The sequence below is a fragment of the Myotis yumanensis genome, unplaced genomic scaffold, assembly GCF_028538775.1.
Source record: "Myotis yumanensis isolate MYYU_CA2020_CCGP unplaced genomic scaffold, mMyoYum1.0.hap1 SCAF_16, whole genome shotgun sequence".
Classification (NCBI taxonomy): Eukaryota; Metazoa; Chordata; class Mammalia; order Chiroptera; family Vespertilionidae; genus Myotis; species Myotis yumanensis.
The window spans coordinates 11,788,456-11,814,284 of NW_027223767.1; the positions used below are offsets into that span (position 1 = coordinate 11,788,456).

Sequence of the window (25,829 nt, forward strand, 5' to 3'; positions counted from 1 at the left end):
TGAGAGCTGCGGCTGGGGTGTAGGTTGTACAGTGCTCCCAGGTCAGTTCCCCATTCCTGACTCCTCTCCGCTTAATATCTTGTGTATGTCTTCAAAAAAATGTTTTTTTAAACAATTTCACTGACATGCTCCTGCCTCTTTTCCTGGCCCTCCAATACTCTGAACTATGAAATAATGTGTACACTATCCCTGCTTTCTTAAACAGAAGCCTGACACTGAAGGATGAGTGGAATTTCCCAGTACTAAACAAGAGGTGCACGTTCCTGGCAGAGTGACCAGCATATATAGAGGCCTAGAGGCATAGAGCAGCATAGCCTGTTTGAAAATTGCTAACTATTTTGTGCAAATATTTTTGTATTTCTCTTATGTATATAATGTTACTTGGTGTCTTAAAGACCACGCACACTTACCCCTCAAGCCTTTGCATTTCTTCAGGTTTTTTTTCATGGCTTTAGCAATTCAGTATTTCCAACTGCTCCTAGGCCAGTGGTTGGCAAACTCATTTGTCAACAGAGCCAAATATCAACAGTACAACGATTGAAATTTCTTTTGAGAGCCAAATTTTTAAAACTTAAACTATATAGGTAGGTACATTGTTATTAACTTAATTAGGGTATCCCTAAGCTGACCTTTGCTAAAAACGTCCTCAATCTGATTGAGGTACATTCGCTGAGGTCGACCCCTTCCAACTCTCCCATCCACACTCGTCTTGTATACTTGTTTCGTCTATCTCCTTTTGTTCATCCTCTCTATATGTCCGCCCCCCACTTCTAACGCCACAAACTGCAATCTCAAAATGTTAAAAGGGGATTCATTATTTTTCCCACAAATCAAATCATTTTTCTTGTCCAACAGTAACCTTTCCAGTCTCTCAAGCTTGGAGTCTTTAACTTGTATCATAAGTGGTTTTCCTCTATTCCGAGTTACTGAGTACATTGCCTTTCCATTCAGCTTTCCCTGTGACTCATACCCCCTCCGTTTTTATATTGCCTTTCTCTCATCTCGGCTGTTATCGGGCCAGGACTGTTCAGCAGGCTCCATTTCCTGCTTCTCACCTCTTCCCCCTTCACTCTTTCCCACATGGCTGCCAGGTTTATACGTTTTCAAAAATGCTTCTTTCTTTCCATCACTTATCTCTGCTGAACCTCTGGTACCTAATCATTTATAGAGGACAACATCTAAATTGTCCAGTTTGACTTTCTGGGTTCATGCCTCTCACCTTCTAGGGTACAAACAATTTGTAGCTAGACTGGACTTCTCACTCTGCCTTGGGTATATCCCCCCCACCTAGTTTTATGCTCTTAATATTTTAATAGGGACTCCTTTATCCCCCACTTTTGACCTAAAAGAACATCAAAGACCACTAGGTTTGATACAGTTTCTGACAGGATGGCCCTGACTTTCGGTGCCTGGGGCTAGTGTGTTCCACCTCAGTAGAGTTTCTCTACTATTTATAATGTCTCTAAATCTTTCTCTTTCTCTGTGCCACTCTCTTTTTTTAGTGCCATATATTGTCTTGTTTATTTAATGAATACTTACTGTCATCATGTCTAGAGTGTAAGCATCATGAAGATGCTTAATACTTTGTGTATGTCTTTAAAAAAATTTTTTTAAAACACACCTTTATTTGACGTTAGGGAGAGGAAGGGAGAGAAACATCGATTCAGTGTTCTACTTTATGCATTCAGTGGTTGATTCTTGTATGCGCCCTGACCAGAGATTGAACCCACCATCTTGATGCATCAGACAACTCTCCAACCGAGCTACCTCGCCGGGGCCTGTGTACGTCCTTAGATACTTCGGTGGCGTTTAATTTAAACTTTAAGATATCAAAGAAATTACTTTAACATATCGCCCTCTTACCGAGTGACTTAGGGAAGGACAAAAGTGATAGAGTATCAGTTCAGTTATCACTTATGCAGGAGCCCAACATTTGAGCTAATTTTCTAGATGTAAGTTACCTCTTTAAGCACTTAAATTTAATGTTTCCACTTAAATATTTATTACTGCCCTTTGGTAAGCACAGAACACTGATGACTATTTAACCTTGTTTTTTGATGACTTACTCATATTTGTGAGACTTACTCATTTTTTTTTAATCCTCGTCCTCAGAAACACATGGTAGACACATGTTGGAATTATTTCTTTATTTTTAATTTTTTAAAATATATTTTGATTGATTTCAGAGAGGATGAGAGAGGGAGAGAGATAGAAACATCAATGATGAGAGAGAATCATTGATCAGTTACCTCCTGCACGCCCCCCACTGGGAATCCAGCCCACATTCGCAGTCTGGGCATGTGCCCTGACTGGGAATCGAACTGGTGACCTCCTGGTTCGTGAGTTGATGTTCAACCAGTGAGCCACGCAAATTATTTCTGATTAAAAATGTCATTGTTATGATTTGTTACTATGTCATATATATAGAATGTATGTTTCTGGGAGGTTTTTTGTTTTGTTTGTTTTTTGCCAGTCTAATTATTTGCCTCTTATAAAAGTAAAATACATCATCTGTAGCTTCATGATAGACTATTATCTAATTTTGAATGAAAAAAATGAAGTTATATATTTAAAAATGCATTAAGATGTATAATTATGATTTGTTAACTTTATATAAATAAAACTCAATAACAAAATATTCGGATCACCTCTCCTCAGCTTCCTCACCCTTAGTACAATCTTTGTTTTTATTATCTCTCAATGCCTTTTTGTCATATGGGTGGCAGAGAGGCTGGGCTAGATGAGAGACTTGATTTGGGAGAAAGAGCCAAGTTGATGGTGTGAGAAGCCCAAGAGTTAGCCAGGGTTGTCTGAGCTCTGTGCTCTACTCTGAGAGCCAGCAGTCTGGGGACCTACGTGATCAGCAAGGGAGGGCAAGTGCTCTGGCTCCGGCTGTAAGGCAGACAGCCCAGATCAGCGACCTTAGGGCAGGGTCTTTCTGCCTTTGGCCCACCCCCTGTACCCCTGAGCCAGGTGAGGAAGGGCATTCCGTGTTAGAGCCTACAATTGTGAGTTTCAGAAAGAGAACAGCTACAGAGATAGTTCTGACCACTTAACCTTTTCTGGCAGGATTTCCTTCTCTTGTTTTAGCGCTAGTAACTGCAGTATTCAAAACAGAGTAGTCTCTAGAGTGCCTTCTGGTGGCAACTGCCAAGGGTTTCAGCCCTTCCCAACACAGCTGCTGGTTAGACGCTCCCTTAGGCTCCCTGGGGAGCTGAACACGTCAGTTCTCAGCCGCCTGTCGTGTCCTCTTGCCTTTGGATTTGGTCTACCCGAGTCACCTTAAATAAAAGGTCTGCTTCATAGTGTGACTGAGTGTCCTTTCCAAATACCTCAGTCCCTCAGAGGCTTGGAGCATTTGGCAGCAATCCTAACTGCTCTTGCTTTTCTCTAATTCCCAGGATCAGTTTTGTAGATTATTCTCAGAAATCATTCCATGTGAACTTAAAAACCCCAAAGTCAAAAGTGTTAGTATCAGTTTTGTGTACTGATTACTGATCAGGCAGGCCTGTGTCTTCTAGACGAGTGGCTTTAAACATTGAGGACCCCCAAGAGCTTTTGTTTACGTGGCTTACATTTATTGATATTTACTGTATTAGAAATTAAAGCAAAATTTTAAAATATTTATCAATTCATTTAAAAATAATAAACCATTTACTTAAATAAATTCACTTAAATATATAACAAGTTAATGTAAATTATTTTTTATGGAAAAAATATATTTTCCAAAAAAGAAAAATTAGAAGAGTGAAAAGTTTACATATTTGTAAATCTTTTTAATAATCTCCTTTTTAGATAACTGTGGCTATTTTTCTTTGATAGTATACTCAAACTTAAATGGTGTTTTCTTAAAGATTAGTTACACTGTGGAATCTGAAACTACATTAATGAACTTTTCATACCTAGTACTCTTGGGAAAGAATGTGTGAAAAGACAACATTGTTTGAACCTTACGGTAGCCCTGTGACGTCATGAGGCATATATTGTTATTTCCATTTTACAGATGAAGTGATTGATCCAGGAGAGAGCCACTTAAAAATCTCTCTGTGACAGAACTACTTGTGGTTTAGAATTGCCTCTCATGTGCTAGATTTAATTTTGGGACTAGACTAATTATCCAAAGAATAATTGAAAAGTCTCCCTGTTCAGATGACTGTGTGATTTCTATTTGTCCGATATATGCCTTTTTAAAAACACTGTATTTTATTTTTATTCTAGACTTATTCTGGACTCTTCTGTGTAGTCATAAATCCTTACAAGAATCTTCCAATTTACTCTGAGAATATTATTGAAATGTACAGAGGGAAGAAACGGCACGAGATGCCTCCACACATCTATGCTATATCTGAGTCTGCTTACAGATGCATGCTTCAAGGTAACTGGAAACGTTACAATACGAAATGCTTAGAGCTTCTTAAATGTCATTAGGTATCTTATTAGATGCTACATTTATCAAAAAAATATTAACATTTTTAAAAGGTTAGAAATTAAAGTAATAAATGTTTATTGTAAAAATTATGAATTCTTAAAATTAGAATGGGCAAAATGGACATTTTTATAGGAAGCTGGTATGTACCTTGCTTCATAAATACTCCATGTTAATTTTTATGTTCAAAAGCTCCTAGGCTGTATATACATCTGATCCACACCATAAGCCAGTATAAGCAAAGGTCTGTTGCACTAGGTTTTAAAACCAACAGGAAGAGCCAGCAGGAAGAATAATAAACAGAAAAGGTGAATGTTTCATTGGGGAAAGAAAGATTATAAAATATTTCTTCTTTAAATATGTGTAAAAGCGACAGCAAAAGTTAAAAAATGTGTTGAGTTGGTTGAGTTTTGTTTTCTTTTGGATTTAGAATGAAATATAAATGTAAGGAGTCATTCATTTGAATCATGGCTTTAGACACAATGGTTTGTGGAAGGACATGTTTTAAAAAACCAAAATGTAGTAGTTTTTAATGCACTTAGCATTGCTCAAAAAGACTACATTATACATGGGACTTGCTAGTGCTATGTGAAGTATAACTCCCCCTCTATCTACTTTTATTTTTTTTAATAAATTCGATAAGATATATTAAAATCTATATGGTTCTTATAAAGTAGTTCCATTATCAGAAAACAGGACATGCTATATCCACCTATCATCAAAGTTTGTAGGTCATGGAAAGGCTGCCTTGGTGACTGGGTCTGAAGGGGAGTGTGAGGGAATTAATAAATTACAATACCCATTTCCTCCTTCAGGTTTTGTTTGGATACTTTTATGTACCAGGTCCTCTGAGGCAAATAGGAAGTACTTCAAGATTAGAATAGTGTCATAGATTGGTAAGGACAGGTTCAATATCCAAAATCAGCTTAGGCTTAAAAAAAGATTCTATTTAATAACCTTTCAGAGCCAAAGAATACTGAGAATGGCTATGGCAGTGATAAATTACTACTAGATAATGGAGAAAGAAGAATTGTCAGCTTCTTTGTTTTTGGTTTTGTGTCTCTGTTAAGAATAATCTTTATTTACAGAAAAGCATGTAATGTATGAATGAGCAAACTTTGCCTTATATGGGAGAAGAAATTAGGGAAGGTACACTTCTTCCCTAATTGAAACCATAGTTCCTCATTTAGACAAATATGTTCTGCCCTAGCCGGTTTGACTCAGTGGGTAGAGCTCCGGCCTGCGGACCAAAGGGACCCAGGTTTGATTCCGGTCAAGGGCATGTACCTTGGTTGCAGGCTTCTCCTCAGCCCAGGCCCTGGTCAAGGCTCATGCAAGGAGGCAATCAATTGCTGTGTGTCTCTCACATCGATTTTTTTTCTTTCTGTCTTTCCCTCTCTCTTCCACTCTCCCTAAAAATCAGTGGAAAAATATCCTCAGGTGAGGATTTAAAAAAAAACAAAAAAACAAATACATTCTTACAATTGAGATTGTAACTCTGGTCTTTGAACTAAAAGGGGAGTTTCCAGAACACTGGGATGGGCTCACATATATAATTCTAATTTTTTAAAGGGAAGAAGCATCCTGGCCGGTGGGCTCAGTGGTTAGAGCATAAGCCTACACACCAGAGGGTCCCAGATTCAATTCCCAGTCAAGGGCCATGTACCTGGGTTGCAGGTTTGATCCCCAGCCCCAATCGGTCAGGGCACATGTGGAAGGCAACCAATCAATGTGTATCTCTCACATCAATGTTTCTCTCTCTTTCTCGCTCCCATCTCCCCTCCCTTCCACTCTCTCTAAAAATCAATGGAAGATTAACAGAAAAAAAGGAGGTAGGGGGAGAGACACTTCAGACTGCTGAGCTTAATACACCTGCCAGGAAAAATTCTGGACTGTATTGTTAACAGTCTAAAAACAACATGAAAATACCACGTTGCTTTAGCTTAGTAGGAAGGGAAATACAGTAGACAGTGTAAACAGAGAGACTCTACATGCATTCCATAGTCTGCCATGATATCCTTGTGGCTATAACTGAAAAGTTGCACTTGAAGTGCTTTTTTTATATATATATTTTATTGATTCTTTACAGAGAGGAAGGGTGAGGGATAGAGAGTTAGAAACATCGATGAGAGAGAAACACCGATCAGCTGCCTCCTGCATACCCCCCATTGGGGATGTGCCCACAACCAAGGTACATGCCCCCGACCGGAACCGAACCTGGGACCCTTGAGTCTGCAGGCCGACGCTCTATCCACTGAGCCAAACCGGTTAGGGCTTGAAGTGCTTTTAATGATTGAGGTTGGCCAGGTTTATCAGGGTGTGCACAATGGGTTTGTGCCCTTCCCAACATCTTTATCAGTATACTTAACGATGGGGGATGCATGCCCATAAAATTCGTAGATGACACAAAACTGGGAGGGAAAATAAATATATCTGATGAAAATAAACAGAATTTTTAAAATATCTTGACAGGTTGAATGGGGAATTAGAGCTAACAAAATAGTTAATGGGTAAATGTTAATGTCCCAGCGCAGAAGGAGCAAGATGTGGCTCTCTGACTGCAGGAGGCCTGAGGTAGATGGCGCCAGGACCCTGAGAGTAGGGGACTTGACTATCCTCATCTGTCAATAAAGCTGTTGTCTTTTAAAAAAAAAGAAAAAAATATGTGGCTTATCAGCACATCATAGTCTTAATACCATCATTAATGCTCAACGAACATTTATTGAATATTACTGTGTGCCAGGCACTGAGCTCATTGCTTTTATGTGTATTAGTTAATCCACAACAACAACCCTGAAAAGTAAGTATGATCACTTATCCCTATTTTATGTGGCACAAAAGTTAAAAATGTAACCAAGAAAATGTAACTAGTAAGAGGTATGAGCTAGGATTCAAAACCAAGGCAATGTGACACATTCTTATCCACAAAAATAAACTTCACTGTAAAAGTTAAAAGGAATTATAGTGATTTATAGCTTTTATTGCATAATAATTTACAAATTGATACAGGAAATTGAAAAAAATGCTAAACAGTTCTGTTGTATTCCATTGTGTAAGCAGGGGGCTACCTGCTAATGTACTACATACACAGCACAATTGGGTTGGGACATCTGATAGGAGTTCATTGCATATGCGGTGACTGACCAAGCTCAGGCTACCTTCCAATGCTGATCAATCCAGGTTTTCAATTACAAATGTGAGCAAGTAACTAAATGTAACTGGGCCTCTGAAGGATCTGCTGCTAGAGAAGAGGGTACCATGCAGAGGATTCAGAGCATGTGGTCCCACTCAACGGTTCGTTTAATGCAAAATAGAAGAAAACTTAATTTTTTTCTTAAGTTTCAATAAAATGCTCAATACGTATTTATTGAATGAATGAATGAAAGTAATGTTGTTAGACATAAAGTTTATTACAAAAATTACAAATTTAGTTTTTGTTAAATATATACCTAGACATGATATATACTCTAATAATAACTAGGCATTTCATGTTTTTAGTATTAAATGGAACTTAAAATTTTTAAGTTTCTAATTGTTCACTGTTAATGTATAGTAATATTCTTTTTTAAATATACATTATATTGACCTTGTATTTTGCAACCTTGTAAAACTCACTAATTCGGGGAGGTTTTTTGTAGATTGTTTGGGATTTCCTGTATTGACATTCATGGCCTCTGGAAATAGAGACATTGTTATTTCCTCCTTTTCAATCCTATGCTTCTAATTATTTTTCTTGCCTGTGATGCTGAAAAGCTATTGTGAGAACAGACATCCTTGCCTGCTCCTCATCGTAGGGGGACAGCATTGAGTTTTTCACCTTTGAAGATGATATCAACAAAAGGTTTCTTTGTAGGTGCCCTTTATCAGGTTGATGAAATTCCCTGTGTTCCTAGTTTGCTGAGGTTTTTTTGTTAGTTTGTTTAAATCATGAATGGATATTGAGTTTTATCAAATGCTTTTTCAACATCTATTCAGATGATTACATGGCTTTCCTTTTAGTCTGTTGATACAGTGAATTAGATTGTTTGCCTTTTGGATGTTGAGCTAACCTTGCATTTCCAGGATAAACACCACTTGCTCCTGTACATTATCCTTTTCATATATTGTTGGATTTGATCTGCCAACCTTCTGTTAAGAATTTTTGTGCCCTTGTTTATGAGAGATATTTGTATGTCATTTTCTTTTATTATAATGTCTTTTTCTGATTTTAGTATCAGGGTAAGGCTTGTCTTTTAGAATGGGCTGCGAAGTGTTTTTCCTCTTCGGTTTTTCTGATGAGTTCATATAGAATTGGTATTATTTCCTTAAATGTTTTGTAGAATTCACCAGTGAAGCTGTGTTTCTGTGTGGGAAGGTTTTTTTGGTTTGTTTTTTAATCATCACCCGAAGATATTTTTTTCTATTGATTTCAGAGAGTGTGGAAGGTTTGACTCCTGCAACCCAGGTATGTGCCCTTGACCAGAAATCGAACCTGTGACCTTCTGGTGCACAGGATGATGCTCCAACCCACTGAGCCACGCTGGCCGGGCTGTGAGGTTTTTAATTGCGCATTGAATTTATTTTTTTATTGCGATATAATTGACATATAATATCATACTAGTTTTACCAATTCAATTTCTTTCTTTTTTAAATTGATTTAAGAGGGAGAATTGGCTGCCTCCTACATAACCCCTACCAGGGATTGAGGCTGAAACCTGGGCATGTGCCCTGACTGGGAATCAACTGGTGACCTTTTGGTGCACTGATGACATCAACCCACTGAGCCACACCAGCTAGAGCTCAATTTCTTTAATAGATATAGGACTGTTCAGGTTATCATTTCTTCTTGAGTGAGCTTTAATAGTTTATGTCTTTCAAGAAGCTGTCCCTTTAATCTTAGTTATCAAAAGTTTTTACATAAAGTAATTCCTAATATTTCCTTATTATCCTTTTAGTATCTGAGATCTGTAGAAGTGTTGCCTCTACCTTCTTTTAAGGTAGGAGCTGAAGGCATTGATTTAAAACTATTTTCACTGTTGAAAATATGATTTAATTTGTATGGATTTATTGAGTATCTCCATAAATGGTATGTGATTTTGGGGAGGTACTTTGGAAAATATGAGTTATCAGATGAGTCCCTAGTCTTCAGAAGGCTATTTGCATTTTTTAAAATTAAAATTGTTTCCTTTAAATATCAATATACAGTCTAGCCAGTTTGGGTCAGTATTTGAGTGTCAACCTATGAACCAGGAGGTCATGGTTCAATTCCTGGTCAGGGCAGATGCCCAGGTTGAGGGCTCGATCCGCAGTGTGGGGAGTGTAGGAGGCAGCCGATCAATGATTCTCTCTCATTGATGTTTCTCTCTCCCCCCTGCTTTCCTTTCTGAAATCAATAAAAAATATTTTTTTAAAAAATACCAATATAAGGCTGTGTCTGGTCACATTTATAGGTTTTTCAAGATCAGTGTATAAATTGCCATAGTGCTGCTGAAGTTGGTCCTTGAAGGATGTAAAGAACTGAGTGAAGCAGAAGGGAGGAGTAGGGGTGGGACAGTCCTAGTTGGAGAGAATCTTGGAGATTATCAAGCCCCTCCCCTTACTGTACTGCTAGTGACACTGAAGCTTAAAAGTCAGACAGATGAGTAAGAGAATAAACAAGTCTCACTTAGAAGACAGTTGTTTTGTTTTGTTTTTGGCTGGGGGGTAGAAGCATGGGAAATGAAGGATTGCGCAGATTTGAAGGATAGATTTGGGTTGTCTAAGTCTCAAATTTCAGACAATGATAATAGCATGTACAGATGCGGGAAGAAAACCATTCTCATGGATTAAGGATGGAATGCAATTTAATTTTGGTTAATTTTTGTGTTTCAGTTTCTTTACATCTATAAACCAGTTTACAAAAGCCATTAAAAACACTTGGTGTAGTGGAGTTCTATAGAAATTGCTCAGAACAGAAGAATCTCAGGGTCTGACAGTTCATATTTATAGTGAACTAGAGGCCTGGTGCGCAAATTTGTGCATGGGTGGGTGGGGTCCAGCCGGCAGCCCTGATGGGGGTGGGGTTGGCCGGGGGGAGGGGCCTCAGGCAGTTGGCCAGCCGGCTCATCCCCTGGTTGAACTCCTGGTCAAGGGAACAGTTTGCATATTAGCCTTTTATTATATAGGATAAGCAAAGACCTGTTAAAACCTAGTTTTATAGGTAAAGAAGTTGAAACCAGCAGGGAATCAATGTGTCATCTATAGCTATATTAGTCCGTTTGCAGCAGAGCTGGAGTGAGAACAAAAGATTCCAGATCCCACTACAGTGGAGCCTTGACTTACGAGTTTAATTCGTTCCGTGGTGGAGCTCGTAACTCAAATTACTCATATATCAAATCAAGAAGTGAACGAGTGAGACACGTTATGCTGGGCTGATGTTGTGGCGTTCACTGTGACGTTTGCTGCGCCAATTAGCGGTGGGGTATCTGAAGCTGGCTCATAACCCGAATTTTAGCTCGCAACTCAAAGCAAAAAATCGGCCGAGAGACGGCTCGTATCTCGAAAAACTCGTTAGTCGGGACACTCGTAAGTCAAGGCCCCACTGTATTTTGCCAGTGCCCAGCATGGTACCCAGGCTGAATTTCTCTCAGCAGGCCTTACCATTAATTCTGTGGATGAAAAAATAAGAGTTTCTGACCTCGGGCAGCGCATTCTACTGGGCAGGAGTTGGCACTATTGTTTGTCTAACTTGAAAATATGGCTCAGAGAAGGAAACAGGGAGGAGTCTGAGGGAGTGTCTGGGTGGTTCCCAGAGGAGATACAGCGGAGCCGAGCAGGAGAGGATTCGTGGAGACGGCCAGGTAGTTGTGGATCTGGACGGAGCGTGTTGAAGAAAGGATATGGCATGACCTCTGGGAAAGTGAGCCGACAGAGGAGGTGCACATCAACTGTGTACTCTGAACGCTGCCTATGGCAACCAGAAGGAAGGGAAAACTGGTAGAAGCCACAGGCATACCTTGTTTTATGCACTTTGCTATGCTTCACAGATGTAGGGTTTTTACAAATTGAAGGTAAGACCCTCCACCAACAGAAAAGATTACAACTTGCTTAATTACAATACTCGCTTTATTGTGGTGATCTGGAATCTCTGAGGAGGTATGTCTATATTAGGAGGTAAGCTTTCTGGGCCGGGCAGTAATATAATTCAGTTTATACATAGAATATATGAATGGATTTGCTTATTTTACCAATAGAGGAAAAGGTATGGCATAGTGAATGAACTCTTTATTTCTCCTTCATGACACGAATTTATGCCTGAACTTCTGTGAGATTATCATTGGGCACCTGATGAGGGAAGCAAGCCCAGCATAAGGTAGTGACAAAGAAGCTGTCTAGGCAGGCCTATGATGTTGCGAAACAATGGTGAGCTTGGTCAGTAGTGTGGAGAACACAGGCACTAGAGGCAGACCTGGCTGGTCCTCACCCCAGCACCTTGCCCTTCAGTACTGTGTGACTTGGGAGGATTACCTGGCCTTCTTGGGGAACATTTCTCATCTGTAAAATAGAGACAGTGATGCTCATTCATAAGTGATCGGAAGTCATACTTCCTACACTGGTGGTTTTGTCCATGGGCCAGATGTGGATTTGAATTTCATCTTTTCATTTGAAAATTGAGTTGAATACTTAAATCATTGATCACTTTAAAATCATGTTAGACTGTTTTCATTGCTCTTGCTTTCCTTATTTTTGTTATATATAACATTTGACTTGAGACAGTGGCTAAACATCACATAGAGATATATCCTTCTTAAACCTTCTTTTCTATTCAGTGTTTAATGCTAGTTCTTTTCTCCTTTAAGGTCACATGGTCACATGGTCACGTTAATAATGGTTGTGGGTATTCTTGAAGCCATTCTGAAAGGCATTGGTTTTCCAAACTTGGCCTTGCCTCAGAATCACTCAGGGAATTTACTTAACGTGGGATTTTTCAATCCCTACAGCACTTGAAAATAATTTAGCAAAGATGGCGCTCCAAGAAGTACATTGTTATAAAACTTCCCAGCTGAATTTGATAAGCAAAAGCAGCTGAGAATCAAGGTTGATAGGCATATAAAGTTTGCCAAGCCTGGGCTGTTATTTATTCCCAGAGAATCTGTCGAAAGAGTAAGTGAACTTGACCGGATTTGGGACTGTCTAACAGGTTGGGGAAGTGTTAACTTGACCTGAGAGGTGTACAGTTACTATTTTAGAGGCTGTTATTGTAACTTTATTATATCAGATACTTTAAAAATCAGGCAAATGGTCACTTTCTGTTTGTTTTGTCTTATAGATCGTGAGGACCAGTCAATTCTTTGCACGTAAGTAAATGTTGCATGTTCAGATTCATTTTTTATTCTGTTGGAAAGTAAAGCAATTAATTTTTTTGTATGGAGGGCGGGGTATAGTAGAACGGTAATTTTTTGAGTTTGTTGTAAACCTTGTAGTTATTTTTAAAGCTAAGATTATATAAGTTGCTTAAATTTGGTATTACTGCAAACTGGGTTTTTCATACATTTCATAATGTTAATCTGTGAAACTTCCATCTTTAGTTGTATTTCCAAATGTTGATCTACTAAACGTTTCAGTAATGTAGCCATGCTCCCCAAAAGGCGTTATTGATTATTATGTGCCTGGTGTTCTGTGCTAAGTACGAGAGAGTCAAGGTTGAATAAAACAGTATCCATAGAAGGAAGTGAGTAGATTTGCACATTCGAGAGGCCACTTTGGCTGTTGTGTGGAAATGGGCTGGAGGAAGAGTTAAAAGAGGAAGAGCAGTGTGGAGGCTGGCTGTTCAGTTATCCAGGCAAGAGACGGTGGTGACTCCAGGTAGAGGGGTGGCCACGAGCCTGGAGGAAATGGACGAATTTCAGTGGCGTTCACTTCGGGAGACAGACTCGCCAGGATGTGGTGATTTATCCGCCTAAGAAAGAGCTGAGAGCAGAGGTGGGGTTACGCTGATTTCTGGCTGTTTCCTGACCTGGGACGATGAGAGAAAGAACAGATTTGGAGAGGAAGATAATGAGTTTGGTTGAAGACACGTTGACTTTGAGATGCGTACGGCTCATCTAAGTGGAGCTGCCCACTGGGCCATTGGATATGTGGGTGCAGCTCAGGGGAGAGAGCGAGCGAGCTGATGAGCCAGCAGCCTGGATGGTAATGGACGCCGTGCCCGTGAGTGAGATGCCCCAGCAGAATGTGTTGAGAGAGCAGGCCGGGGAGGCAATCCTGGGGAAAAGCGACAGGTGAGGGTCAGGCAGAGGACGAGGAGCTGCAGAGACGGCTAAAACCGTCAGATGTTGCTGAGATGCTTCCAGACCACACAGTCAGTCGAGTCAGAACCTTTTTCCTGGTGGAGGGTCTTGCCTTCAGTTTGTAAAAAAAACTCAACACCAGTGAAGTGCAGTAAACAAGGTCTGTGTGTAGTGAGCAGCTAGAGAGAGAACATTTGTTGTTGGTGGTGGTGTTTTTAATGTGGGAGAGATGAAATGCTGATGAGAGGGAGGTGGGGGCGGGAAGGAGGGAACTGAGGGGGGAGGAGGATGGTGAGACCAGAGCGGGGCTGGGTGTCTGGGCTGCGGGGGACCGGGACCCCTCTACACGCCCCGGAGGCAGACAGGTGCTGAGGTAGGTAAGTAGGGAAGGGGAGGCTGGGAATTGAAAAAGTTGTCAAATAGTCTTTCTCTTCCACGAAGTGAAGAGTATTTGTTATCTGGTAGGCAGAGTGGGTTTGAAGGGAGAAGAGAGGTAGAAATAGCTGACACCAGTCTGCTCTGTTCTGTAAACTTCTTTCCAGCATTGCTTAGCCTCTGGGTTATACAAATTAGCTCTTCCTAACCAACAAACCACCCAGGAATTCAATGCCTTAAAACCGTTTTCCCAGGGATTGGGTTGGGCTCAGCTGGTTGGGTCTGCTGATCCGGGCTGGCTGAGTGGTCCCAGGTGGGGCTCACTCCTGCGCCTGCAGTCACCTGCTGGGAGCCGTGCTTTCTCCTCCACCTGTCCCCTCGGTGTGCAGCTGGCTAGCCCTGGTTTAACCTGGTGGCAGGGTTCCAGGAGCAGCGTGAGAGCCAGTGTGAAACGAAGTCCAGGTTTCTGCTTGTGTCACATGTACCTCTGTCCCATTCCCAGGCAAGACACAGGGCCACGGCCAGGGTCCGTGTGGAGACACGGCCAAAGGGAGTGGACACAGCGAGGTGGGACAGTTGGGGCCATTGCTTAGCCACCACGAGTGTGTGGAATGGAACCAGATCCAGTCCACCCAAGTCCAATCCCAGTTTTTGCAAGTGGGTGCAAATGGGCGACAGTGGAGCATAGGAATTGGGGAGATTGGCAAGAGAAACTGTCTTAATGGACCATGGGAAGTGGGCAAAGAGGAGGGGTTTGAGAGGGAGGAAGTAGCTGCATCAAAGAACTAGAGGTCTTGATGAAATGGAACAGGTAATCTTGGGGATACTGGAGTGCCAGGCAGAAAGCGTAGGCAGTGTGGCCGCAGAAGGTGAGATGGGAACACCTCGGGTGTGGCAGCAGGAGTGGGTAACTGAAGAGAGGAGGAGGTCATCGGAGTTGAGGGTATCACGTTGCCAGGTCCGGGATGTCAGTCACATGAGGAGTGGGACTTGGCAACGTACCCAGCCCCTGCCCCAGGCCTTCACCACACTGTGGTCTGAGAACATGGGTTATGCCTGTGTGCAGATGTCTTTTCAAAATTATCTGTTGCAGTGCAATTCTGACACTGACTTCTCACCTGGTGCCCACACTATAGACACCAGCCACAAGCTCAGGGGCTCCCAAGGCCTGGGGACTTCTGACAAAGTAACACAAATTTGGGTGTTGCCACTACCCTTCAGAGGGTCCCAAAGACACAGCCTCCATGTCTCTGGACACTTCCTTCCCAGCACACTCTTGTCTGTCACCAGCCAGGAAGCTCCCCTAAGTGTCCAAGTCCAGGGTTTTTATTGGGATTCATATGTCGGCGTGATTGAACCACTGGCCACAGGGTTGAATTCACTCTCCAGCCCTCTCCCCTCCCAGATCTGGCTGGTATTATGTGATTCAGGAGCCCAAACCTCTAATCACCCTTTTGGTCTTTCAGCTTGGCCAGTTCCCATCCTGGAATGATCTAGGTGCCCACTATGAGTCACCTCGTTAGCATAAACTGTCAGGGCCCACGTGAATAGCACAGACATTCCAAGGACTTAGAGGCTCCCTCCCAGGAACCGGGGACAAAGACCAGCCAAATTCTTTGTTATGCAGCATGAGTTAACAAAGCCGCAGCCAGCATCTAGTCCCTGAAACTCTCCCGGAACCAAGCATAGAGAGCTGCATGTTTCTGCGGGTGAGCTAGGGAGGGACAGAGCTGTGTTGCCCATCTGCAGGGCTGCAGTCGGTAACCCTGCAGACAGAGCAGGGAGTCAGGTGCAGGGCATGCACTCTCTTTGATTGGGGGGTTGGGAGCTTGGATGACGTTTGCTGATGACTTTGGAATGTCTGGCAGCAGGAAACACTTGGGGAGAGAATGACTGCTGTTTGACCTAACGAGAGGTCAGTGAATACTAATTTACTTCCAGCACCAGAGTGACCATTACAGGCACTAGCACTTGTAATTAGATGGTTATTTCCATTTTAGACTGACGGCTGTCATCGATTAATAGGCTTGGGTATGAGGTAAGTCTCCCTAGCAGCTGGCTACCTCTTGGGCACAGAGTAGCAATCAAGTGCCATGTCTGTCTGTTTTGTTTTTCTTTCCCTCCCTCTCTTTCCTTCTTTTTTCTTTCAACTTTTCTGAACATCTTATTTATACTTTTACACAAAGCTGCAGTCAAGACCCATATATCGACCACCTACATTCTTTCATTAATATTGTTCTGTACTTGCTTTATTATATATATCTATATTAACGGGTTCATTCTTTTATTCATCCATTAATCTATTTTTATTTTTGTTGGGAGGAAAACTAACTTTTCCAACTTGGGTCCAGAGTTTGGAGGGTCTGAAAATTAACTGATAACAGACAAAGCTTCTTTACACAGGCATGTGATGAGTAAGTTGCTGAATAGCCAGAAATAAAAAGGCTTATAAACTATACTAAACTTCAGCAAAAAGGGGAGAGTAGGAAGATTAGGGCTTTCTGGGGAAAGTATGGAAGGGTCTATTCGGCTTTGTGATGTTAATAGACAGCTGAATTAACACTCCTTGGTGCTAAGGGTCAGTCTTTTCCCATCAGGCAACTGCCTGGGTGGGGTCAGTGGCAGCTGTATTTTCAGGAGGCTCTGTTAAGGTTAGAGAATGTTTCTTTCTGTGGCTGCTGATTGTTCAGATGTTTTCAGTTTAAGTTTTTATACCACTTTGATGAACTATTAATCCCTAAATTTGATGCATGTCAGTACATTTCCCCTTGAATAACGTCAACATATATAACAGTTAATAAAGTCCAGAATTTGCATCTTTAACTTTTGAGACAATTTATGTGTAATAAAATGCATACATCTTAAGTGTACATGTGCTGAGTTATTTAAGTAACCAAAATCCCTATCAAAATAGAAAACATTACTATCACCATCACCCCAGAATTCCCCCTGTGTACTTGCAGCAAATCCCGCCCCTCACTTCTTTTAGCATCGCCACATTTTCTTAATTCTTAGATACCTCTAGTTATGATCATTAATAACAGCTTTTCGTATTTCTATCTATTATAAGCTACATTGTGACTTGAGAAACAGGAAAATGTGAAACAAAGTATCCTAGGTTTAAGAAAATATTATATGTTCCTTGGTGCCTTTGAGAACCTACCAAATGAAGAATTCCACGAGTGTATAACGAGGGTCTTCTTAAATTTAGTGCACAGCCAACCTAATGAACTTTCTGTATAAGAATAATTGTTCAGTCACGTTTATTTAATAGTTATTTTATACTAAGTATCTATGTCTGCATTGTATCATAAAGAAAAAATATAATAGGAAGCAGCATTTCCTTCTGTTTAAGTTTTGTTTTTTTAGTCATTTACTCTGTAGTTTACTTTTTCTCCCCAAAATGATGAGCATGTAATTTACCCTCTGGCCTCATCTGCCTACAGCCCCCAACCAGCCTTTATTCCTGCAGACTCGGGAGGCAGTGGGAGCTCCCAGTTAAGGACCCCGGACCCCTGCTCAGTCTTAGTCTAGTATCCTGACAGTCTTTGGTGAGGACAGTCATGATTTCCTTTATCCTCAGAGAGCAAAGTCCTTCCCACATGCCCTCCATCTAATTGGAAGTGAAATCCTGTTGAGAGGATAAGCCTCGGGCTGACTTTCCTTCTTGTTAGAATTAAATTCACACTTGGTGAGGAATTGACTTTGTTGTCTAAGCCTCCCTTTTAAAGAATTCTGTTTACGTTTATGAATAACTCTGGTTAACCCAAGTTTTTTTTCCCTATAAAATATTTTTAAATATAATGCAACAATTGTAAAGCAATGGTTACTTCAGCGTTCTAGCAGGATGTGACAATAGATTTCTTTTGTTAAGGAATTTTATCTATCATATACAAGTATTACACTAAATGGTGATGACCAACCCAACCTGGATTTAGAACAGTTGATTCTTGCTATGAGAAACATGCCTTAAAAATGTTAAGATAATCGATTCAATAGAATTGATTAAATAGCTACGGCAGCCGAGAAATAGGCCCTATAAATGTAGGCCAACTGATCTTTGACAGAGGATCCAAGGCCACGGAGCAAAGGTAGTCAGTCACTTTAACAAATGGTGCTGGAACAACAACAAAAAATGAATCTAGACCCAGATCTTACTCCCGTCACAAAAATAAGCTCAAAATGGATCATGGACCTAAATGTAAAAGACAGAACTATAAAACTCCTAGAAGGTAACATAGGACAAAACCTAGATGCCTTTTTACATACAACACTAAAGACACGATCCGTGAAAGAAATAATTGATAAGCTGGACTTCATTAAAATTAAAAACTGCTCTGCAAAAGACATTGGCAAGACAATGAGATAAGCCACAGATTGGGAGAAAATATGTGCAAAAGATAACATCTTATAAAAGACAGTTATCCAAAATGTACGAAGAACGCTTAAAATTCAACAGTCAGACTCCTCACCAAAGAAGATATGCAGATGGCAAAAGAGCATGTGAGGAGTTGTTTCACATCCTGTATCATCATCACTACACACCCACTAGAACGGATGAAATCCGAAACATTGGCAACAAATGCTGGTGAGGCTGGAGCAACAGGAACTCAATTGTGTTATAAACCTAAAACTGCTATTTAAAAAATTTAAGTCTTAAAAAAAAGCCAAGGCAACAGTGTGGTGTAGTTGAAATATTATGTTGTCAGATAGGAATCTGGAATTCTTTCTTCCCTAGCTCTACCATGAACTAGCTCTGTGACCTAGGCCAGACAGCCAGTTTTTTTAGACCTCAATTTGCTTTTCTAGGACTCTGTTAGCTGTCCTCAAGTCTCAACTATAGGAATTTTTAGGTTATTGTAGCTGTGTCTTACTGGAGGGGTGGGGGGCGGAGAGTATGCAAATCAACTTGTAATTCTAAGTTTAAAATGTTCTAGGCAAATCTGCCAAGGAACTGACTTTGCAAATATCTCCATTAATCTTTGCCCTGACCGGTTTGGCTCGGTGGATAGAGCGTCAGCCTGAAGACTGAAGGGTCCCAGGTTCGATTCCCGTCAAGGGCATGTACCTGGGTTGCGGGCACATCCCCAGTAGGAGGTGTGCAGGAGGCAGCTGATCGATGTTTCTCTCTCATCGATGTTTCTCTCTCATCGATGTTTCTAACTATCCCTCTCCCTTCCTCTCTGTGAAAAATCAATAAAATATATTAAAAAATATATATATATATATATTTTTTTTATTGATTTTTCACAGAGAGGAAGGGAGAGGGATTTTTTATAAAATCAATAAAGTATATTAAAAATATATATATATTTTTTTTAATTGATTTTTCACAGAGAGGAAGGGAGAGGGATAGTTAGAAACATCGATGAGAGAGAAACATCGATCAGCTGCCTCCTGCACACCTCCTACTGGGGATGTGCCCGCAACCCAGGTACATGCCCTTGACCGGAATCGAACCTGGGACCCTTCAGTCCGCAGGCTGACGCTCTATCCACCGAGCCAAACCGGTTCCGGCAATAAAATATATTTTTTAAAAAATCTTTGCAACACCCCTGTTACATTTACATGTGTGATGGAAAACTTGAACACAAGCCTCTTTTAAAAAAAAAGTCTTTATTGTTGAAAGTATTACTTATGTTCCCTTTCTTCCTCCATTGACCTCTTCTAGCCCACCCCCGCCCCCTGCCCCAGCCAAACCTATCTTGACCATAAAATGTCTGTTCTTCCTAGTAGACTACTTTCTAACAGTTTTGAAACTATAAGAAATTGACTAATGTTTTATATATATACTAGAGGCCTGATGCACGAAATTTGTGCAAGAGTAGGCCTTCCTTCCCTTGGCTGCTGGCACTGGCTTCCCTCTGGCACCCGGAACCTGGGCTTCCCTCGCAGCCCCAGCTTCATCCGGAAGATCATCTGGAAGGACATCCAGTCCAATTAGCATATTACGCTTTTATTATTATCTATATCTTAAAAGGCCTGTGGTTGTGACGCCGTAACAGCAGAATGACCAAACAACCAGTCACCAGGAGGTGCATGGAGGACCTCTCACGGTTCGGGACTCAGGCTCGCGAAGGGCTGGCGGAGCTCTTGCGAGGCTGGCGTGGCTGGCGTGGCTGAGGCGGTACCTGCGGCTCGCGCAGGGCAGGTCTGGGGTCCTGCCAGTGCGGCGAGTCTAGTAGATTGAATAATATAAATGTTGTTTTTCAAATTGAGATCATCTAAAGCAAGAACTTCAGGCAAAGGGTGTTTTTAAAGCTAGGCTAAATTGAATTTTATAAATAGCCAGAGAGAATAAAAACAAAACTAGTGAAGATCTGGGCAAGGGGTTTCTCATTGGGGAAACACCCCTGGTCTAGAGGGAATCAGAGAAAGATCCTGGAACTGATCATTTATCAATGATCTGCTTTACTGCTTCCTTCCACTCTTGGTTTTTAAGCCTTTGTTTTGAATTGCACATCCTTTTGAGGAGCCGAGAAAGCCATAGACCTTTCTAGAAAACACAAATACCTTCAGATTAGGAATTCCTGATCTTTTATGTCCGGAAGCGCTGCAGCAGACACAGGCACCCCACCCAGCAGGCTCCTTGTTTTGTTCTGTTAACCTTGCCCTTGAACCAGGAGACCAGCACAGAAACAAGCAGTCACTCACAGCACAGAACTCCTGGGTCAGCAGACCGCGTGTTGTTGGTGGAAATGAGGTCAGATTCCCTTTGTCCTCCTTCTCTTTGAGATCTCGTCCTGTTGTTCTCCTCTCAGAATTCTCATTTTCTTCAAGAGAAGTCTGCTGAACTATCTGGTTGGTTCCCTTTCCTGTGACTTTTGTTCAAGCGGCTTTATTTTCTTTGCTTCCATCTAGGACAGATGTGCCATTGCCCATTTAAAAAAATCTTTTCCAAGAATTCTATTCCTTTGACCCTCCATCTCTTTCATATTCAAATTGAAGGTTTTTATAAAACTTGGTAATATATTTATCATCATCATTATTGATCATCATCATAGCTGTTACTTCTACTGCAGCCATTTATTGAGAGACTTTGCCAGGTGCAGTGTTCGGCTCCTACATGCATTCTCTCAGTCCTGGGAAATAACTCTCTCTTTTTAAAGCAGATAAACTGAGGATCAAAGAGCTCAGGAACTTGCCGGAAGCGCCATAGCCAGGAAGTGGTAGGTGGGATTTGAACCCAGGTGGGTCACTTTGACACCAGAGCCACACTCTTACACTATCGATTCAGGGATTCATTTGGAGGTTAGTCATTCACATGACCTCTTGTATGGTGGGTGAACGGTTGTGGGGCCGGTAATGGTAACGATTATTGAATGCTAATCACGTGCTTTAGATGGATGGTACTTTTTCTTCACAACCACCTCACACAGCAGAGGCTGTGGTCCCCTGCTAAGATGGAGGATGTAAGGCCCATCATCCCCCCTCTTGGTAACTCAGCAGGCAAGTGTTGAATACACCCAACTTTGAAACTATTTTCTACAGCGAAGTTACCTTAAACTGAAGTGTGTGAAATGTAGCAGAGTTCCTAAACAGTTGTGTTTATGCTAATAAACGGCCCAGGAAGTGTGACGGGAGGGGAGAGTGCTTTAAGGACAAACTGAAGCATGTCCAGGTGAGAGGGGTTCGCTGAGAAACCAGGGGCAAACTGAGCTGAAAAGCCCCAGTCATAACTGTACACACGAGTCATCATCGGTCAAATGAGACGCTCATTTCTCAGCATAATAAACATTGTTTGAAACCGACAGCCAACATCATGATTAACCTTGAAACACTAAGTATGTTGAATAAAGTTAAGAACAAAACAGAATACCTCTACCATAGCTACTAAGAAATTATACTTGAGTAAAACCCACATTTTTTCCCCTGACTCCTGAGCGCATACATCCACCTTGTTCCTACATCGTCAGTGTCTCCTGCTGTTCTCTGCCTTGCTGGTTAGTTACATCAAATCCTACACACAGGCTGCTGGTTCCTAGAATTTAACAAGCTTTTTCCTACTTTGGGGCTTTTAAAAAAACAACAAGAAAACATTTTTATTGATTTCAGAGAGAAAGGGAGAAGGGGAGAGAGAGAGAAACATCATTGATGAGACAGAATCATCAATCGGCTGCCTCCTGCAGACCCCCTACTGAGGATCAAGCCCGAAACCCTGGCATGTGCCCTGACCGGGAATCAAACCGTGACCTCCTGGTTCATAGGTTGACCCTCAATCACTGAGCCACGCCGCGCTGGTGGGGCTTTCGTGTTTGTCTTTCCATCTGCCTGAACACTCTGCCCCCAGCTCTTCACTTGCTAGTTCCAGCTCATCTTTCAGGAAGCTCTTCCCAGATCCTCATCCTTTGTAGCATTCCTCACATTCTGTAATCATCTTATTTTTCTTGCTTATTTTCTGTCTCTTCTCCTAAACTTGAGCTCCATAAGGACATGTATTTTTTTTCACAGCTCTCTAGCACTGAGAAGAATGCCCTACACGTTGAAGTAAACTTGTAAATATTTGTGGAGTGAGTGAATGAAAATTATTAACCTTATCTAGGTACCAGTGGTAGCCAGGTAGAAAATAGAATGGTGATGAAAGGACATTAATGACAGGAACAAAAAATATTTTCAAAGAGCCTAGGAGTAAACTTAACAAAACATGCGTAGGACCTGTATTCAAAGGCACTTACTGTGCTAGGCACTATGATTTAAAGATGAATAAGATAAATGGTCCTTGCTTGTTATGAACTTAGAAAAATACGAAGTTACCTGAGAGACAGAGGTGAAAACATCATTTCTCCTAAAAATAGCATACATGTTAATATTATTATTATTTAATTCAAAATTCCACCTGTTAATTTGTGGGAGCAGGAGATGGGGGAGACATAGCAGAACAAAATTATTTGAAGTTTATCTGACAAAACAAACCCCGGAGACAACTTGGTTTGTGTGCTTTTTTAAGAAGAAAAATGATGTGTAGTTTGATTAGTCATATTTCAAAACGACTGCAATATGGTACCAGCTTTGGAATAAGCCATATGTGTAAGAAGTGAGTATGAGATAAATATAACATTTCATATCACTGGAGAATTAATGTCTTTGTGAACCATTGATATTGGGATATAGGTTGAGTTATTTGGGGGGAAATTAGTTTAAATCTTTACCTCCAACCATAAATTATTTTTTCAGGTTGATTAAAGATTTAGTTATAAATGAGAATATAGCATGGCTGGTGTCGCTCAGTGGTTGAGCATCAACCCATGAACCAGGAGGTCACGGTTTGATTCTCAGTCAGGGCACATGCCCAGGTTGCAGGCTCCATCCCCAGTGGCGGGTGTACAGGAGGCAGCCGATCAGTGATTCTCTCTTATCATTGATGTTTCTCTTTCTCTCTTCCTTCCTCTCTGAAATCAAGAAAAATATATATTTTTAAAAAATGAGAATATAGATGGATGTAATCTTGGTGCAGAAAAGGCCTTACAAGAAAGGTTATCAATTTGAGTACCTAAGATTTAAAACTTCTACATGGCAAAACAAAGAAGGGGTTGAATTTTAATATAACAACAGGTGGTGATTAATATATTCTCATAAAGTAATAAGTAGGTTATATCTAGAATTATCGAATCTTGGAGCTAGAAAGGATCTAATCCAATTCCTACGCTTTACAGATGGTGGTGCTGATGCCCAGAAAAGATAATTGCCTTACTCAAAGCCATACAGCTAGTTGGTCACCCCCTCTGAGATTGTGGGGATCTGGGTACAGAGAGGTAGGAAGATAATGCAACTAGTAAACCTACTGAAAAATTTAAGTTGTGGATAGTTCATAGTACAGCCAAGAAAGGGTCAAAGTTTGTTGGAACAAAACAGATTTTTCATGCCTTAGATAAGACAGGAATCTTAGTTGGCAATGTGTCAAATAACATTTTTGAGTTTGGTTTTTTAAAAATAATCTAGCCCTACCCGGTTTGGCTCAGTGGATAGAGCATCGGCCTGCGGACTGAAGGGTCCCAGGTTCGATTCTGGTCAAGGGCATGTACCTTGGTTGTGGGCACATCCCCAATGCGGGGTGTGCAGGAGGCAGCTGATCGATGTTTCTAACTCTCTATCCCTCTCCCTTCCTTTCTGTAAAAAATCAATAAAAAATATATTTAAAAAAATACTAATCTAATTATATATTAAATTTTACATATTTATTTAAATTGATATTTTGATTGTCAAGGTAGGTTTGCTTTGATTATATCCTAGGGAGCCTTAAACATTTGAGCAGAGAGACCCCAATTCAGGAGTCACTGCATGCTAGCAGCCTTTACCTGACTTTCAAGTTTAGCACTGAGTAGATATAAGCAAAATATGCCAGTCTTGTTTGAACATATACATCATATAAAGTGATGGCTTTTGTCTCACCTCCTTCATAACAAAAATCAGACTATTCAGTTTCTCTACAAATTGTGTACTGGCCATGTATCAACACAACACAAGGCTATGAAAATTCAAAAGAAGCAACACAAATAAATAAACACATATGTACAAATAAACAAATGCGCAGACTCTCTGAAGGTGTGAGCTGAGAGGTGCACGGTGCTGTGTACTGGTACCCGGGAGAGAACCATCATTCACCTGCGATGAGGGATGAGCTCAGAACACTTCGGCTGGTTTAGGAAACGAATGTCAGTAATCGGTGGGCATCCCCGAGTTCACTCAGTTCCTTCAGATTAAATTACCTTCATTTCATTGTTTTAGGAATTCCATCTCCAGTGCTGGGTACGTTTCTGGTGCTAAGGGATTTCTTTGCGAGCGTTCTAATAAATTTCACTTCCATGCCAGAACCCTTGTGCCAAGAACAAAAAGTGCTGTGAGCATTTTCCTATGGCCCCTTACCAAAAAACATTTGGGTTAATTTAATGCCATTTAAAAACAATAACTTTCTAACTACCGCTGATAGATTTTTTTCCCTTTACTTATTTTTTTATTTTCTAATTCTTGTTTCCGCTCAGTTTAATTTGTTGAGTGTAATTTTGGAATGTGAACTGTGCTTCCTTCAAGGCGGCCTGTGTTACTTTCTCTTCCAGGGGCGAGTCGGGTGCCGGGAAGACGGAGAACACTAAGAAGGTCATCCAGTATCTTGCTCACGTCGCTTCCTCACACAAAGGACGCAAGGACCATAATATTCCTGTAAGTTCTTGCTCTGTGGCTGGTGTTTTACATCTTAGATTTATTCTTTCATAATTTCAGAAACACTGAGGAAGCGGGTCCACCCAGTGTGCTGCTCTCTGACAGCGCCCTTGTCCCCCCTCCCCGCCCAGCAACTCTCTCCTTCACTTAAAAGGGAGCCGATGATCAGGAAATGGCTGTCAATCATGGCTGTGGCTTGAAGCCTCATTCCTTGCAAAGATTTGGTGAGAATTGTTAAAAACTGGTGAGCAGTGCCTTTGAAGACTTATTTTCCACCAAAAGAAGAGCCCCAAATATTTTTAGCAGTTCTTTCTGAACTTTGCAAAGCAGCCGGTTGCTACTGCCCATAGCAGCTTGACGGGAGGCTAGGAATTTGGGAAGAATTAGAGATAGAAAAGGGGTAAGGATATAAATGTCCTTTATCCTTACTTTGTAGATTGCAAAACTGTTAGTTAATGTGGCCTGAAAGAATGCCAGCCATCCCAGCCCTCCCAGTTCTAACTGCAGGGACCGGGCGCTGTGGAGGTGGCTTACTGCTCTAGGGGAGAACCACTCTTGCTAACATTTGCATTTGTCTGTTTGTAACGAGCAGCAGGAATCGCCTAAACCCGTGAAACACCAGG

General features: G+C 41.1%; 1 protein-coding gene across 4 annotated transcripts in view; it reads left to right on the plus strand.

Annotated features, from left to right (window-relative positions):
- The window catches only part of MYH10 (myosin heavy chain 10), a 140,314-nt gene that overhangs the window by 22,149 nt on the left and 92,336 nt on the right, over positions 1-25,829 (plus strand). For 2 of the 4 annotated variants that reach the window (XM_070395551.1, XM_070395553.1), the window contains exons 3-6: positions 4,219-4,375; positions 12,714-12,741; positions 25,104-25,206; positions 25,799-25,828. In XM_070395551.1, coding sequence (XP_070251652.1) covers positions 4,219-4,375; positions 12,714-12,741; positions 25,104-25,206; positions 25,799-25,828 — 318 coding nt within the window. The remainder of the gene's footprint in view (positions 1-4,218; positions 4,376-12,713; positions 12,742-25,103; positions 25,207-25,798; position 25,829) is intronic. The other 2 variants (XM_070395552.1, XM_070395554.1) reach the window with 1 other exon arrangement.